Here is a 15,507-nt window from a genome sequence, read left to right as displayed (position 1 = left end):
AACTCTAAGAACCATTCACATAGAATTGGAATATAGTCCATTTAGTCCATTTATATCTGCAATGTTCTCTGACTGTTTTGTTCTGAGCAATTTAGGCATATTCACTCAAATTCTATAATAATCCACATAATTTATGTAGCCTACAAGTAATGGAAGTTACATCTGAATATAGCCCATATTTCCAGAATTCAGAGAAATGACCTCTTATAAAAGAGGTCCATTTTGATGCTTTTGGAGCCATAGGCGAGTGATTTGGGGGTTATTATTCTGCACAAAGCACAACCATTACAGAGGGACAGATGACGGGTTCATCCTGAATGGGCTACAGATGGTGGAGTCACAAGAAAATACCCACAGGTCAAAGGCATTTCGTAGGATTTCTCAGTCTATTGATAGTGCATGCGCTGCATGCACGCAGGCATGTAACCTACAAAATGATGCATTATTAATAAGTTATATTTTTCTACTTATACGACCAGACTAATGCGTGGCGCCTCGAGACGACATGCAGGCACTCGGTTACAATCACATACTCTCATCCATCTCCGACGTGGGGAGGAGAGGCAGTTCAAACAATAAACACATCGTAGCCTAAATCGATAACAAAATAAATCTTATCCAATCGTAAAATCTTGAAGTCATCGTTCATTTCCGTGAAGCCAATCCCCGTCTGTCTCTATGGTGTTTAATTTTTCAACAAGCTGACGAAAGCTCGGGTTTTTCCGTGTAGTAGCAATAAGAGCCGAGAGTCTTACACACGCGAGGCATAGACATCAAGCGGTTTGGGTAACTCTGTACAATTGTTTTCTCATACTGAACAAGGAGATAGGTATTTTGAAAATGTTATCAGCTAATGAGGTATGTTTGTTGATTGTACATTTGTTTTGTCAGGTCTCAAAATAATAGCCATTATTACTTATTTTTAACAATGTAGGCTTACATGTCAAATAGGCTATACAAACATGACATATTTTGTGTATTTTTTCCTATGTTATTGTTGTCATTCCATTAGCTCGTGTCTGTTGGGACATTTCAAGTGCTTAAATTACCTCTTGGATTTATCCGCGTTTTGGAATGGGTAAGTTTGAGTGTTTGCAGAAACACATATTTGTTTAGCATGAAATAACTAAATGATAGAAAATACGTTTACAGTTGCCAGTCAATTTATTCATCATATGTATTAACGTTAGTGTCTGCGAAATATAGCATAGCAGTCATATTTAGGCTACATTTGCGCACTGAAATATAATTTCGCCTTTCATGTTTACCCAAGGGGTCTCGTGTTTTTGCGAGTAAATCAGCGTTATAGCAGGCTATACTGTACGTTTTTTGTTTACATTCATTTCCATTACTCTCAGGTGAAACTTTGAATTATCGTAATTGTGTTCTGTGTCGCTGATGATGTGTTACTATTTCTCAGACGAGTAACCGTCCCAGCGCGTGAACAAGCTGCTTTACCGTGACCAACTAGTTCACGTTTATTTAAGTAATCGCTGCTCTGTTAGGTCTTCACCGGGAGGCTGGAGAACAACAACACCTAAAAACTAACCTTTTGCCTGAAAGAGATCGCAGTGAAGCAGGACAGAAAATGGATCATCCTACAGACAGTGAATCACTTGGCCTTGGCTTGTTATATAAATCAGGCAGACAGACATTGAGGAAATCAGTTATTGTTTGATTGAATGTTAGAATGGGAAAAACTAGTGACTTTGAGTGTGGTATGATCGATGGTGTCAGTCGCGCCAGATCCAGAATCTCAGAAACAGCCACCCCCCTGAGCTTTTCATGCACAACAGTGTCTATGGTTTACCAAGTGTGGTTTGACAAACAAACATTAAGTCAGTGGCAGTCCTGTGGGCAAAAAAAAGCTTGTTGATGAGAGAGGTCGAAGGAGAATGAATCGTGCAAGCTAACAGGCGGGCCACAAACAGACAAATAGCGGTGCTGTACAACAGTGGTGTGCAGAACCACATCCCGGAATGCAACTCCTGCATCTCGGAATGCAACTCCTCAGTCGTGTCTCGGATGGGCTATTGCAGCAGACAATAGGAGGTTCCCCTCCTATTAGCTAAAAACAAGAAGAAGTGGATCCAGTGGGCACGCGATCACTAACACTGGACAATTGAGGAGTGCAAAAACATCACCTGGTCCTACAAATCCCAGTTCCTGTTGTGTCATGTTGATGGCAGAGTCAGGATTTGGCGTAAGCAGCACGAGTCCATAGACCCATAATTTCCAACCACGAGCACAGTGACACACAGACATTTCCCAAACACGAGCACAGTGACACACAGACATTTCACAACCACGAGCATAGTGACACACAGACATTTCACAACCACGAGCATAGTGACACACAGACATTTCACAACCACGAGCATTGTGACACACAGACATTTCACAACCACGAGCATAGTGACACACAGACATTTCCCAAACACGAGCATAGTGACACACAGACATTTCCCAACCACGAGCATAGTGACACACAGACATTTCCCAACCACGAGCATAGTGACACACAGACAATCAACCCACTGCACACTGTGATTCTCAAGGGTGATTTAATTGATTCAGCTTTGTTAGTACGAATGACCCCGGTCGGACAAAACAGAGATAACCTGGGTAACCTGGGTCATCTTCAGTATCTTTACTATTGCAGATTCTTATTAGCAGCTCTGATGGCAGTTGTCTTTGTCATTCTGCACATCATTTCATCATGAGGAATGTGTTATTTGTCTTTGGCTAACAGTGCTTACAAATGCATGATAGGCTACAAATCATTACTCAAGTCATAGACCCAAATGTATTCAAGTTTTTTAAAATTGATTTAAAAAAAAATGTATTTGTTGTTTTTATCAATGACAAATAAAAAAATTGATAGCAGTCACATGATCTGCACAGCAACAAGACATGAACAAGAAGGGGGGTTTGGTACAGCAGCTCAAGTTACAACAGAGATAATATTACAAGAGGGGTATCTAACAAAGGTCTTTGTTTTTGTAGCTGTGCCATGCAGCTTAGCTGTTGAAGATGTTAGCTGTCCTAGAAGATTTGAACCTTTTACTGCAGTGGGCTAAATCAGGGTCACATAGTGTTTCTTGGTAGTCTTAAACAAATCTACTCTGAAACAAAAGTATACACCTAATACACATGGTTATTGTCTATATGTCAGATATAGAGTTGAAATGTATTAAACTTTAAGTTTGCGTCCCAATATTACACTTTATATACATCACAGAACACTGAAATATTATAACAAACTGTTTAACATAGAAACACCGGGAATTCCGTCTGTTTAAAAATAAATGTTTATTAATTATACTTTCTGAGTGATTTAAATATTAACTGGCATTCATCAGGCTGCACACTCAAGAGAAAGCATCAAACTGTAACTAGTGCCTGCAACCTGGGTCAGGTTGTCAATCAACCTACCAGGGTAGTTACAAACAGCACAGGAATGAAATCATCAAGATTTATTGATAATCTCTTTACTAATGCTGACAAAATTTGTTTGAAAGCTGTATCCAAATCCATTAGATGTAGTGATCACAATATAGTAGCCATATCTAGGAAATCCAAAGTTACAAAGGCTGGGCCTAATATTGTGTATAAGAAGTCATACAAGAAGTTTTGTAGTGATTCCTATGTTGTTGATGTGAAGATTATTTGTTGGTCAGTGTGTAATGATGAGCAACCATACAGACCTGGGTTTGATCCCAGGCTGTGTCACAGTTGGCCGTGACCTGGAGACGCATGAGGCGGTGCGCAATTGGCCCAGCGTCGGGTTTGGCTGGCCGAGATTTCCTTGTCCCATCACGCTCTAGCGACTCCTTGTGACGGGCCAGGCATCTGCAAGCTGACTTCGATCACCAGCTGGATGGTGTTTCTGGGTTAAGAAGTGTGTCTTGGCTCTTGACCTTCGCCTCTCCTGAGTCCGTAGGGGAGTTGCAGCGATGGGACAAGACTATAACTACCAATTGGATATCACAAAATTGGGGAGAAAAAAAGATAATCGCATGGTATGCTTTTGCCGTAAAGCCTTTTTGAAATCTGACACCGTGGTTGGATAAACAAAAAGTTCATCTTTAAACCTATGTATAACACTTGTATGTTTTATTAATTTTTCAAATGTGTATTTCTGTTTTTGAATTTGGCGCTCTGCAATTTCACTGGATGTTGGCCAGGTGGGATGCTACCATAGCACACCCCCTAGAGAGGTTAAGCCTACTATTTGCCTACCTAAGAATAGTAAATCCTCCTTATCTGGCTCAAATAGCCGAGCAATCAGCCTGTTACCAACCCGTAGTAAACTTTTGGAAAGCAAAATTAGGTATAATCAGGAATTCCCAAGGGCAGCTGTCTAGGCCCCTTACTCTTTTTTTTTTCTTTACTGACGACATGCCACTGGCTTTGAGTGTCTATGTATGCGGATGACTCAACACTATACACGTCGGCTACCACAGCGACTGAAATGTCAGCAATACTCAACAAAGAGCTGCAGTTAGTTTCAGAATGGGTGGCAAGGAATAAGTTGGTCCTAAATATTTAAAAAAACTTAAATCATTGTATTTGGGACAAATCATTCACTAAACCCCAACTAAATCTTGTAATGAATAATGTGGAAATTTAGCAAGTTGAGAAGACTAAACTGCTTGGAGTAACCTTGGATTGTAAACTGTCATGGTCGAAACATATTGAACAATAGCTAGAATGGGGAGATGTCTGTCTATAATTGTGTACCTTTATTTAACTAGGAAAAGCCCATTGAGATCTTGAGTTGATTTTTCAGGCGAGACCTGGCTAAGAAGGCAGCAACAATCAATACATTACAGAATTAAAACATATAACAATACAACAACATGATCCAGCCTAAAAAAATATTTACAATCCTCTGTAACAGAGTCTCCCATCAACAGTTGTATTATACAGCATCCACCTTCACATCAAAAGGGTTTGCTTCTGTAGACAGTATCAGGGTCATTCAAACATAAAAACACTTACAACTGTGTTCACAAGAATCAAACGGACAGACTGATTGGCTGCCAACTTGGATAATAAAGTGCTCCTCTGCATTCTTAACAGTGCTATCAACAAGGCAGCTCCTAGTTGTGTCACACCTGGCGCTACTGATCAGTCGTGTGGTCAGGTGCCACAAAGAGGGACTTAGGAAAATTGCAATTGGCTCAGATCAGGGTTGCACGGCTGGCCCTTGGATGTACACAGAGAGCTAATATTAATAATATGCATGTCAATCTCTCCTGGCTCAAAGTGGAAAAGAGATTGACTTCATCACTACTTGTATTTGTGTGAGGTATTGACATGTTGAATGCACCAAGCTGTCTGTTTGAACTACTGGCACACAGCTCAAACACCCATGCACACCCCACAAGACATGCCACAGAGGTCTCTTCACAGTCCCCAAGTCCAGAACAGCCTATGGGAGGCGCACAGTACTACATAGAGCTATGACATCATGGAACTCTATTCCATATAAAGTAACTCATGCCAGCAGTAAAATCTGTATTAAAAAATAGATACAAATAGACCTTATGGAACAGCGGGGACTGTGAAACAACACAAACATAGACACATGCATACAATCTCACGATAACACTATATATACATGTACACATAGATGTTTTGTTATAGAAATCTGGTAGCAGAGTAGAGGCCTGAAGGCACACACTTAATATATTGTGAAATCTGTTATGAATGTATTGTAATGTTTTTAAAATGTATAGCTTCCTTAATTTTGATGGACCCCAGGAAGACTTACCACTTACCACGCTGCGTGTTGGTCTGATCTTGACTACTCTTCCTCAGACGAAGAGGAGAATCGTTACAAAGCATGTACAGTGTAGTAGAGGAAACTTGTTCTGACTTATTTTGAAATTGATGAAGAGTAATGGTTGTTTGTTCAGTTTGTTGATGAGCCGCTCACATTTAATCTGATGGGTTTAGGTCCGTGCTGACATTTACATTACCAATGACATTTTAAAAACACAAATGTGTTGTCCTGCACACAACGTCACCAATCTTTATGTCTGTATGATCTATTTGTGTATGATTATTCCAGAGTTATATGTGGTCCATAACCTTTCCAGTAGACATGGATGTATGGGTCATCTCCCATACATTTCCGAATCTGCAGCTGTGGCTCTCTGGCACATGTGCCCGAGTGGTGCAGTGGTCTAAGGCACTGCATCTTAGTGCAAGAGGTGTCACTGCAGTACCTGGTTTGAATCCAGGCTGCATCACATCCGGCCGTGATTGGGAGTCCCATAGGGCGGCGCACAATTGGCCCAGCGTTCTCCGGGATAAGCCGTCATTGTAATTAAGAAACTGAGTTGCCTAGTTAAATAAAGGTTACTTTAACTTTTTTATTGTCAGTATCTGGCACACAATTCTCCAAACAGCTGTAAATTCCCCTCCCAAGTCATTTATTTATTTAATTTATTTTACCTTTATTTATGCAGAAGCTGGCCTTTGATATGTGCTTCAACTCCTCTGTGTGTGTGTGTGTGTGTGTGTGTGTGTGTGTGTGTGTGTGTGTGTGTGTGTGTGTGTGTGTGTGTGTGTGTGTGTGTGTGTGTGTGTGTGTGTGTGTGTTATGTGTGCATGTGTGGGCATCCTAATACTGAACTAGTTGTATTAGTGTACAGTCACTGTCTTGCCTGCAGCATAGCGCTCTTGTGTCAGATGATAGGTTTCTTTCAGAATACTGACAGCTGACAAACAAATATGGATTTGTGTCAGATGTCAGTATAGTATTTGTGACTTCAGTGTGACTGTGAAATATTTTATACAACTTTCTCAGGTGCCTCAACTAGACACAATTTGATTGTTTTCATAGGACAGCGTATAGGTAATGCTCAAGAAAACAGAACCTTACACAAGTTGGGATTTCTCTATTTTTATTTCACAAACGGTGCTGAATAAGAGGAATTGCCATTTCAGATAATAATTGTTATTGAATATGCACCTTCTCAACCTTCTCAAGGGAGTATTAATCTCCTCTCTGTCTCTCTCTGTCTGTCTCTCCCTGTCTGTCTGTCTCTCTCTGTCTCTCTCTCTCTTTGTCTCTCTCTCTTTGTCTCTCTCTCTTTGTCTCTCTCTCTTTGTCTCTCTCTCTCTCTCTCTCTCTCTCTCTCTCTCTCTCTCTCTCTCTCTCTCTCTCTCTCTCTCTCTCTGTCTCTCTCTCTCTCTCTCTCTCTCTCTCTGTCTGTCTGTCTCTCTCTGTCTCTCTCTCTCTGTGTCTTTCTCTCTCTGTCTTTCTCTGTCTCCCCTTCTCTTTCTCTCTCTGTCTCTCTCTCTGCCTCTCTCTGTCTGTCTCTGTCTCTCTCTCTCTGTGTCTTTCTCTCTCTTGCTCTCTCATACCTCCCTGGACATTAGCAAATGTCAGATCATGTCAATTTCCAAAGCTTCAAGAAACACTATCTGGCTTCAAACCTACAAGATCAACAGAATGCAAAGCTAAATGAACTCTTCAGTTCCAATCCAATGTCATAAGGCCCATGTGGATGCAGCTTTAGGCTGGAATCTAGCCCTGCTAACCCTAACCCACCAGGTCAGAGAGGAGCTCACGTCCCTCCCTGGCCTGGGCTCGGCTCTGTCTGCGAGTCAGACAGGAGAAGGACAGCCTGACCCATCCTGTTTGCTCAGAGGGCCCAATGTCAGAGCCAGGGGCAGAACGCTACTCACTCAGTGAGTGAAACTCTACAGGGAAAAGCTTGAAGCGCGTAATGGTCTGGTGTTGCTTTTTCTCCAGAGACGGAGTACCAACTTATTCACAAGTTCGTAGTTCTGTAACATCATACACCATTGTGTGAAGAGCAAAAATCATTATTAACAGATTCATCAAGGTGAACAGACTTTTGTGTCTCGTTTGTGTCTCGTCTCTTTAGTAAAACAGAAAGAATTTCACTTGCACAGTAATATGGATGTAAAGTGGCGTTTTGCTAAAAGAGTCAACTCTTACATATAGTATAATTAACACTCACTCATAGGTTTTTGCACAAACATTCACTGTCACGTATGCTCACAGACCCAATGATTGTCCCAATACACACAAAGAATAACTGCTGTCCCACCATCCACACACACAAACACTTGTTTGGATTGTACCACTGCTGGGTGCGGAGGCGTACTAACACACACACACACACACACACACACACACACACACACACACACACACACACACACACACACACACACACACACACACACACACACACACACACACAGTCAAATCATATTACTGTTTGGTGGCTGAGGCTGACTAACTGCACTGCTGTGTAGCCATGGAAACCCCAAGGGGAGAAGAGGAGCATGAAGAAGCACTGTTATAAAAATACATTGCGATTGTCTGCCTGCTTATGGTCAGTCAAGCTTACAGGGAGATGGGTGGGGGGATTTAGCAGGGGAGATAGGGAGAAAGGGTCATAGGTTAGACAGGGAACAAACCATTCACCATGTAGGGAGATCAACTGCCATGAGAACTTGATTCTACCATAATGTCTTGATCAGGACTGTTATCACAGTGTGTGTTGGGTTAGTTATGCCCCTTAAAAGTACAGTATTACATATCTAAGATGGTCCTCTTTCAAGACTAGATAGGTAGAAAGAGAGGATGATATACAAAATAGGATATTATTGAAATTGTAGGCTCACCACGGCCCAAGACCATTTAAAGAATACATATTTTTACCAAAATAGATCCATTTGTAGCTTCCTAACTAGTCAATGGTAACAGTGTTAATTTGTGTGTGTGTGTGTCACACACACACACACACACACACATAGTGTCACTGGAGAGTGTTTATATTCTTAGAGGCACAGCTTGAGCGTGTTAGCCTGAAGTGGGCTTTAATACAGTAGCAGAGAGATGTACTGTAGCGATGATCATGTCCCTGTTTAGTTTTTCTAACCCCGTTGGTAACAATGGTATAATAGCTGGGTTCCTGGCATTCAGGTTGGTTGTATAGACTCTATTTGACCCAGAGTTTTTTTGATGGTGGTTCAAAACATGTAATAGGTTGCAGACATGGTCCAGATTTCTGCAGTCGTAAAGAGAGAAGATTTCAGGCTTTTTGTTCCCAAAGTGGGCCTAACGTCTTTAATAGAACAGGTGGATAGCAGCGTCTATAGTGCCCGAGGGAACCTAAGTGTAGCTGATGAATGCTGTGCTTAGGCTCCTCAGTGATACTGACTGAGTGAATACAGTGTCCTTGTCATACGCTCCACCTGTACTACACACTTAATGATCCCTCTAGCACCCCCTCACGCATTCTCTTCTTCTCACTATTTGAATTTCACCTCATCCTCCGTTCTCACTCTTGCTTTCGTTCTATTCTCGTTGAGTCCATGAGCCCATCCTAGCCGTCTTTCTCAAAAATGTATCTCATGTATGTTTTCATGGGGGGTTAGGGATGTAGCTTCTTGTGTGTACTGTATGTGTAACTGATGGGGTAATCTGTGTGGATAGAATTTCATTTAGAAGGACAAAAGAATATAAATCATTCCCCGGCCCTCATTCTAGCCTCTTTCCCAGCGTTCTCCCAGTCTCCATTGGAGCCCACATCCAGGCTTCTCTCCCAGGTCTTATCCCTCCCCCAGGAGCCCAGCTGGGAGAGACTGATATACACACAGGCGCAGGGCTTAGCACACACTCCCCTTCACAATGACACACTCGCCTGTTCAAAGGCCTCCACTATAAACGAGAGTGGTAAATGACAAAAAAATCATAGGGAATGGAGGCAGCTGCAGGAAAGAGAGGGGGAGAGAGGGAAGGAGGGGGGGGAATGGGGTGGGCCCGGGTTTCTTTTATCCTAATGTGAGTTTAGAATTGCTCTCTCTCTGTCTCTCTCACTCTCTCTCTTGTTGTGTGTATGTGAAATATGTCTATGTGTGTATGTGAAATGTGTCTAACTGTGTGTGTGTGTGTGTGTGTGCATGGTTGGGCAGGTTACTTGATAAATGTAATCCGTTACTGATTACAGTTGCATGAAAAATAAAGTCATCGTTAACATAATCTGATTACTTTTTGATTACTTAAAACATTTAAAAGACATATTTTAAAACATTTAAAACATTTAGTTGTATTTCCCATTTGGGGTCTAGTGTGGGAGCCTAAAGATCCTTTAATTCACGTATGTGTAAGAGCATAGTCACAGGGTCCCATACTAACATTTACAGTTGGTCGCACTACAATTGCAATGGGGTCACATAATAAATAAATAGTAGCCTTATTATATTATAAAATCATTCAAAGTGTTTCATTAATACGTGTATTAGACTACTAAAATTGTATTATTCAAGCACAACAGCATGATTCCATATATTTTTATGTGCAACCTAAACCAGTGATTGTCATGAATTTGGGTTTTGACAACTAGGAAATTCTTATTATTTTAGTATCAGAATAGGGGTCCAGAATTTTCAGATGTTTTTGTTAAATTGAGATTAATTTGTCTACATCTATTTGGGGACTAATATCACATAGGTTAATTCATTTGTGGCTAGTTAATCACCTTAGGGAGTGGTTAGCTAGATCGCTAACTCTAAATGTAGCCTAATATCACTGATAGTTAGCTGTTTAATTGATATCTAACAATAACTATCATGTATCGGCCTATGCACTGTCGTAGCGTGACAATCATTAAATATGAAGACTGTTATATTATCAAATCAATTTTCTTTGTGTAATTACTCCTAACGTGATTAAAGTAATCATGTAAACTTTAATTAACTAGGAAGTCAGGGCACCACAAGAAAATGTTTAAAGAGTCTCTATTTCCCAAATTAACTCTTCAGATATTTTCATATCTTATTTATTATAGTCACTTATTAATGTTATTATTACCTCATCAGTCTCATTCCTAAATGTTACAAACCCTTGGATATCTGCATGCACCCTAACATAAATTATGAATCAGCGATATACAAATTGGCTTAATTATTTATTTACTAACTAACTAATCAATCACAGAATTACATAAACACACACACACAATAGTTATACATTGGTTACCGACATAATACACTGAAAAGTCCCTAGTGGGCTAAGCCGATATGACGGCTTGGTAGACAAAGGAAAGGGGTGGGGCCAGCTAAAGAGTGGGAAACTCAGAGGACCCATGTCCCTACAGTCAATAACTACATTCATGGAAATGCTAATACTTTGAACATGAATAACCGCCCATTCGAAAAGAAATTGTGATTTACATATTTACGAGTGTATGCCTTTGTTGTCCCTCTCTGCAATCGCCGGTTCGTCTGCTGGATAGTCAGTCGACAGAAAGTCTCTGGTGTTTCCACCAGAGATCAAAGTCTTTTCTAGTAGTCTTACAGTGGTTCCTCCTTTAAAAGTTGTGAGCTTACACCATGGGACTTAGAGGTACCCAGCGTCATGGCTTCATTGCTCCAGACCACCACAAGGGGGAGTTAGAGTACTAATTATGCATTTGGGTCCCAAGGTTTTTATATGACCAATCATATCGAGTGGTTCCAATGACGCAAGCCACCCGTCCCTAGGTGAAGATGGCTGACAAAACATTACGGTGGAACCAAATATAAGTAGTTATAATGTCATAACGAGTCAAGAAAAAATGTACAATTGAGAGGAATATGTTAGTTTATGTAGAGACAAACGTTTGTCCATATTTTTTTGTCATAAAGTAAATTTACGAAATCGCTATTTAGGAAGTTATCTGATAAGCTAACATTAGGCAGCTAGCTAGCTAGTGTTATTACATGAGAATTCATTTGTAATTTGTGTTGTTTAATGTTTTAAGGACTCCTGAGAAAACCAGCAAACCAGGTTGCCATCTTGTGAAACAGTGAATGTGAAGAATCTAGCTAGCTAAAACATTTACTGCAAATTGAATGTACAATTGTATAAGCTTGCCTTGCAATGCAGCTGAAGTAACATAACTAGCTAACGATTTACTTGCTTAGTGTAGTGGATGATGAAAATAACTGTATGCCTATGGATGGGTGGCTAGCTACAGTATGTAGCCGATCTGTGTATGGACCCCAAAACATTAGGTTCTGAACTAATATTCATACAAATCTATGAATCTCCGCTATCATACTTGTTGTATCAACTTCAAGTCTGAATGGCATTAGTGAAGCCTATGGATAGAGTAGAATATAATAACTTTATTGTGCCAAGGATGCAAGTCCTATATACACATGTACTGTAGTAATTACCACGCATGAGATTCCCACATTGTAGCCTGTACATTGAATATATTCACTGATCATGTACTCTTCCTTGGCAAATAAATGTGCGGTTCAGGTATGAATCTCTGAGACATTATTTTTCAGTCATATCAAACTCCATTCTTTGAATGATGCTGTGTCTGCATGTATGTATTACAATTATACACTTCAACAGTGTTTACCACTCCTGCTCCTGGGACATCAATGATTACACATTGTAACTATGCAATAGACTAGAAACATGATTTCAGTAAAGGTTGATTTGTAATTCATATATACAGAAAAAAACCTGCATATCTAACTCCCTTCATCTGCATTAATCTGAGGACACAGGATAGTATTTCAATGAGATACTTAATTTCAACCCGTGGAGAATGAGAAACGCTTTATTGAAAGAAGTTCATTATCCAGGTGTTACAAATACATAATACATACATTATAATTATGATAATTGTAATATTATATTATAAATAAAAGTTCAATCTCTACTTCTATGCACATATGGTGTGCATTATAAAACAAGGAACAAAGACGAGGTGGGAGAGGTGTAGCACTCCGTTCCGCTAGTGGAACCCCTCGCCAACAGCCAATGAAATTGCAGGGTGTCAAATTCAATCAACAGAAATCTCATAATTCAATTCTCAAACATACAAGTATTAGGCACCATTTTAAAGTTAAAATTCTTGTTAATCCAACCACAGTGTCCGATTTCAAAAAAGCTTTTTGGCGAAAGCAGAACATATAATTATGTTAGGTCAGCAACTAGTCACAGAAAGCATACAGTGATTTTCCAAGCAAAGAAAGGAGTCACCAAAAACATTAATCACTAACCTGATATTCTTCATCATGTTACACAATACATGTATGTTTTGTTCGATCAAGTTCATATTTATATCCAAAAACCTCAGTTTACATTTGGCTTTGCCTCCAAAACATCCCGTGAATTTGCACAGAACCACATCAAATCACAGAAATACTCATAATAAACATTAATACAAGATACAAGTGTTATTCACAGATTTAAAGATATACTTCTCCTTAATGCAACCTCTGTGTCAGATTTCAAAAAAACTTTACGGAAAAAGCAAATCATGCAATAATCTGAGTACGGCGCTCAGACGACATACACAACCCAAGAATATATCCGCCATGTTGGAGTCAACATAAGTCAGAAATAGCATTATAAATATTCACTTACATTTGATGATCTTCATCAGAATGCACTCCCAGGAATCCCAGTTCCACAATAAATGTTTGATTTGTTCCATAAAGTCCATCATTTATGTCCAAATTCCTCCTTTTGTTAGGGCGTTTAGTAAACAAATCGAAACTCACGAGGCGCGGGCAAGTGCGGCGGAAATGTCAGACAAAAATTCCCAAAAGTTATATTACTGGTCGTAGAAACAAATCAAACGATGTATAGAATCAATCTTTAGGATGTTTTTATCATGAATGTTCAATAATGTCCCAACCGGAGAATTCATTTGTCTGTAGAAAAGCAATGGATCGAGAGGTAACTTTGTCATGACCGCGCATCACGAGACCGAGGCTGCTGGCAGACCTCTGACTCATTCCCTTCTCATTCACCCCCCTTCACAGTAGAAGCCTGAAACAACGTTCTAAAGACTGTTGACATCTAGTGGAAGCCGTAGGAAGTGCAAGATGACCCATATCCCACTGTATATTCAATAGGGGCTGAGTTGAAAACCTACAAACCTCAGATTTCCCACTTCCTGGTTGGATTTTGTCTCAGGTTTTTGACTGCCATATGAGTTCTGTTATACTCACAGACATCATTCAAACAGCTTTAGAAACTTCAGAGTGTTTTCTATCCAATACTACTAATATGATGCATATATTTGCATCTGGGACTGAGTAGGAGGCAGTTTACTCTGGGCACACGTTTCATCCAAACGTGAAAATGCTGCCCCCTATCCATAAGAAGTTAAGGTGGTGATGAAGGGACTGGCTTCCTCTCTCACATCAAAACATACCTGCTGTCGAGAGACATATGGATAGAGAGAGAGAGCATGATTAGGCCTTGTTTTTTTTATTCTAACACGGTCAGTCATCATAATCATCAGGAGGTGAATGGAATACTGACCTTGGATCATTAACTCTGGGACTACTACATCTCTATCTGTATTTCAATGTAAAGCATATTTTTAATAATACTTCCTGTTGACCCGACCAAGTGACCTCTCCCCAATGATCATGCTGTACCCTCTGTGTCAGCCAGTTCAGATGCGGGAGGGGTTCTCCAACACACACAGCTGATATAACCTAGAGGATTTGGGGAGAAGGGGGAGAGGGATGAAGTGAAGGAGAGAGACTGTTATTGTGTGTGTGTGGTCTCACCTGATGTCCACAATAAGTGGCTACAGAGTACTTTATGCTGAAAAACAGACACATGAGGATAAACAATAGAAGATAATGTCAATAGAAGATACTGTATGTGATGGAGACACCTATCAGAGTGTACCTGAAACATTTAAATATAGAGGGCTGTGTCTCACCACTTGGTTATTGCAAGGCTAACCCCCAGGGAAATTATGACTTGGCAGCAACAGATAGTCCAGTGAAAATGGATGTGTTCATATGGTGTAAATCTGAAAATTAGCAGCTGACATCTTAAGGGTTTTTAAATTAATCCATGTGAGACTGGTTCCATGTACAACAAGACAGGCGGAAGAGAGAAAAACACAGAATAGTTTAATTACCTCTGGTTATGGACACTTTTGCCAGCAATAAAGCTTCCACGGCCTGTTCCTCGAACAGTGAGCATCTGGCAATAGCTACATTTTCGACCCCTTGATCAGCTCGCTCTCCGAAAGTAAAGAAAATAGCGTATTTTTTTGTAGATATGAAAACAATAACTGAGATATAACCGTTCAATCTAAAGGAGCAGATGCTATTTTCAGGATACGTCAATACAGCACAGAAAGCTTAACACCAGACTGGTATAGTGGTTGTTCATTAGTTGATGGGAAATATGCAATGATACCTGCACCATCTACACACTGCAAAGACTCTCTAACTCTTCTCCATTGTACACGATGGCCCATTGCTCGGAGACTTCTTTGACCATTCTAAAGCCCACATGGGGCATCCTTGCATTAATGGCCCTGACTTTCTGGTCTAACTCTTCATCTGACATATCTGAATAGCATTCCCTGACAGACATATTGTGTTCTTTCATCCTTCTGTAAAAAAAAGCTAACAATTACACTGTCATGAAATATGATTATATATCGACTATGAAACAAATATGACATGGCC

The 15,507-nt window shown here is 40.2% G+C and overlaps 1 protein-coding gene across 2 annotated transcripts in view; it reads left to right on the top strand.

The window, feature by feature from the left end:
- The first annotated feature begins 728 nt into the window (after positions 1-728).
- Positions 729-15,507, top strand: part of LOC109890192 (synaptoporin) — a 33,490-nt gene continuing 18,711 nt past the window's right edge. Inside the window, exons 1-2 of one of the 2 annotated variants that reach the window (XM_020482169.2) lie at positions 729-858; positions 1,013-1,078. In XM_020482169.2, coding sequence (XP_020337758.1) covers positions 854-858; positions 1,013-1,078 — 71 coding nt within the window. In that variant the 5' untranslated portion in view covers positions 729-853. The remainder of the gene's footprint in view (positions 859-1,012; positions 1,079-15,507) is intronic. The other variant, XM_020482168.2, reaches the window with a different exon arrangement.

The sequence above is a fragment of the Oncorhynchus kisutch genome, linkage group LG5, assembly GCF_002021735.2.
Source record: "Oncorhynchus kisutch isolate 150728-3 linkage group LG5, Okis_V2, whole genome shotgun sequence".
Lineage (NCBI taxonomy): Eukaryota > Metazoa > Chordata > Actinopteri > Salmoniformes > Salmonidae > Oncorhynchus > Oncorhynchus kisutch.
This window is presented reverse-complemented; position numbering and strand designations above follow the sequence as displayed.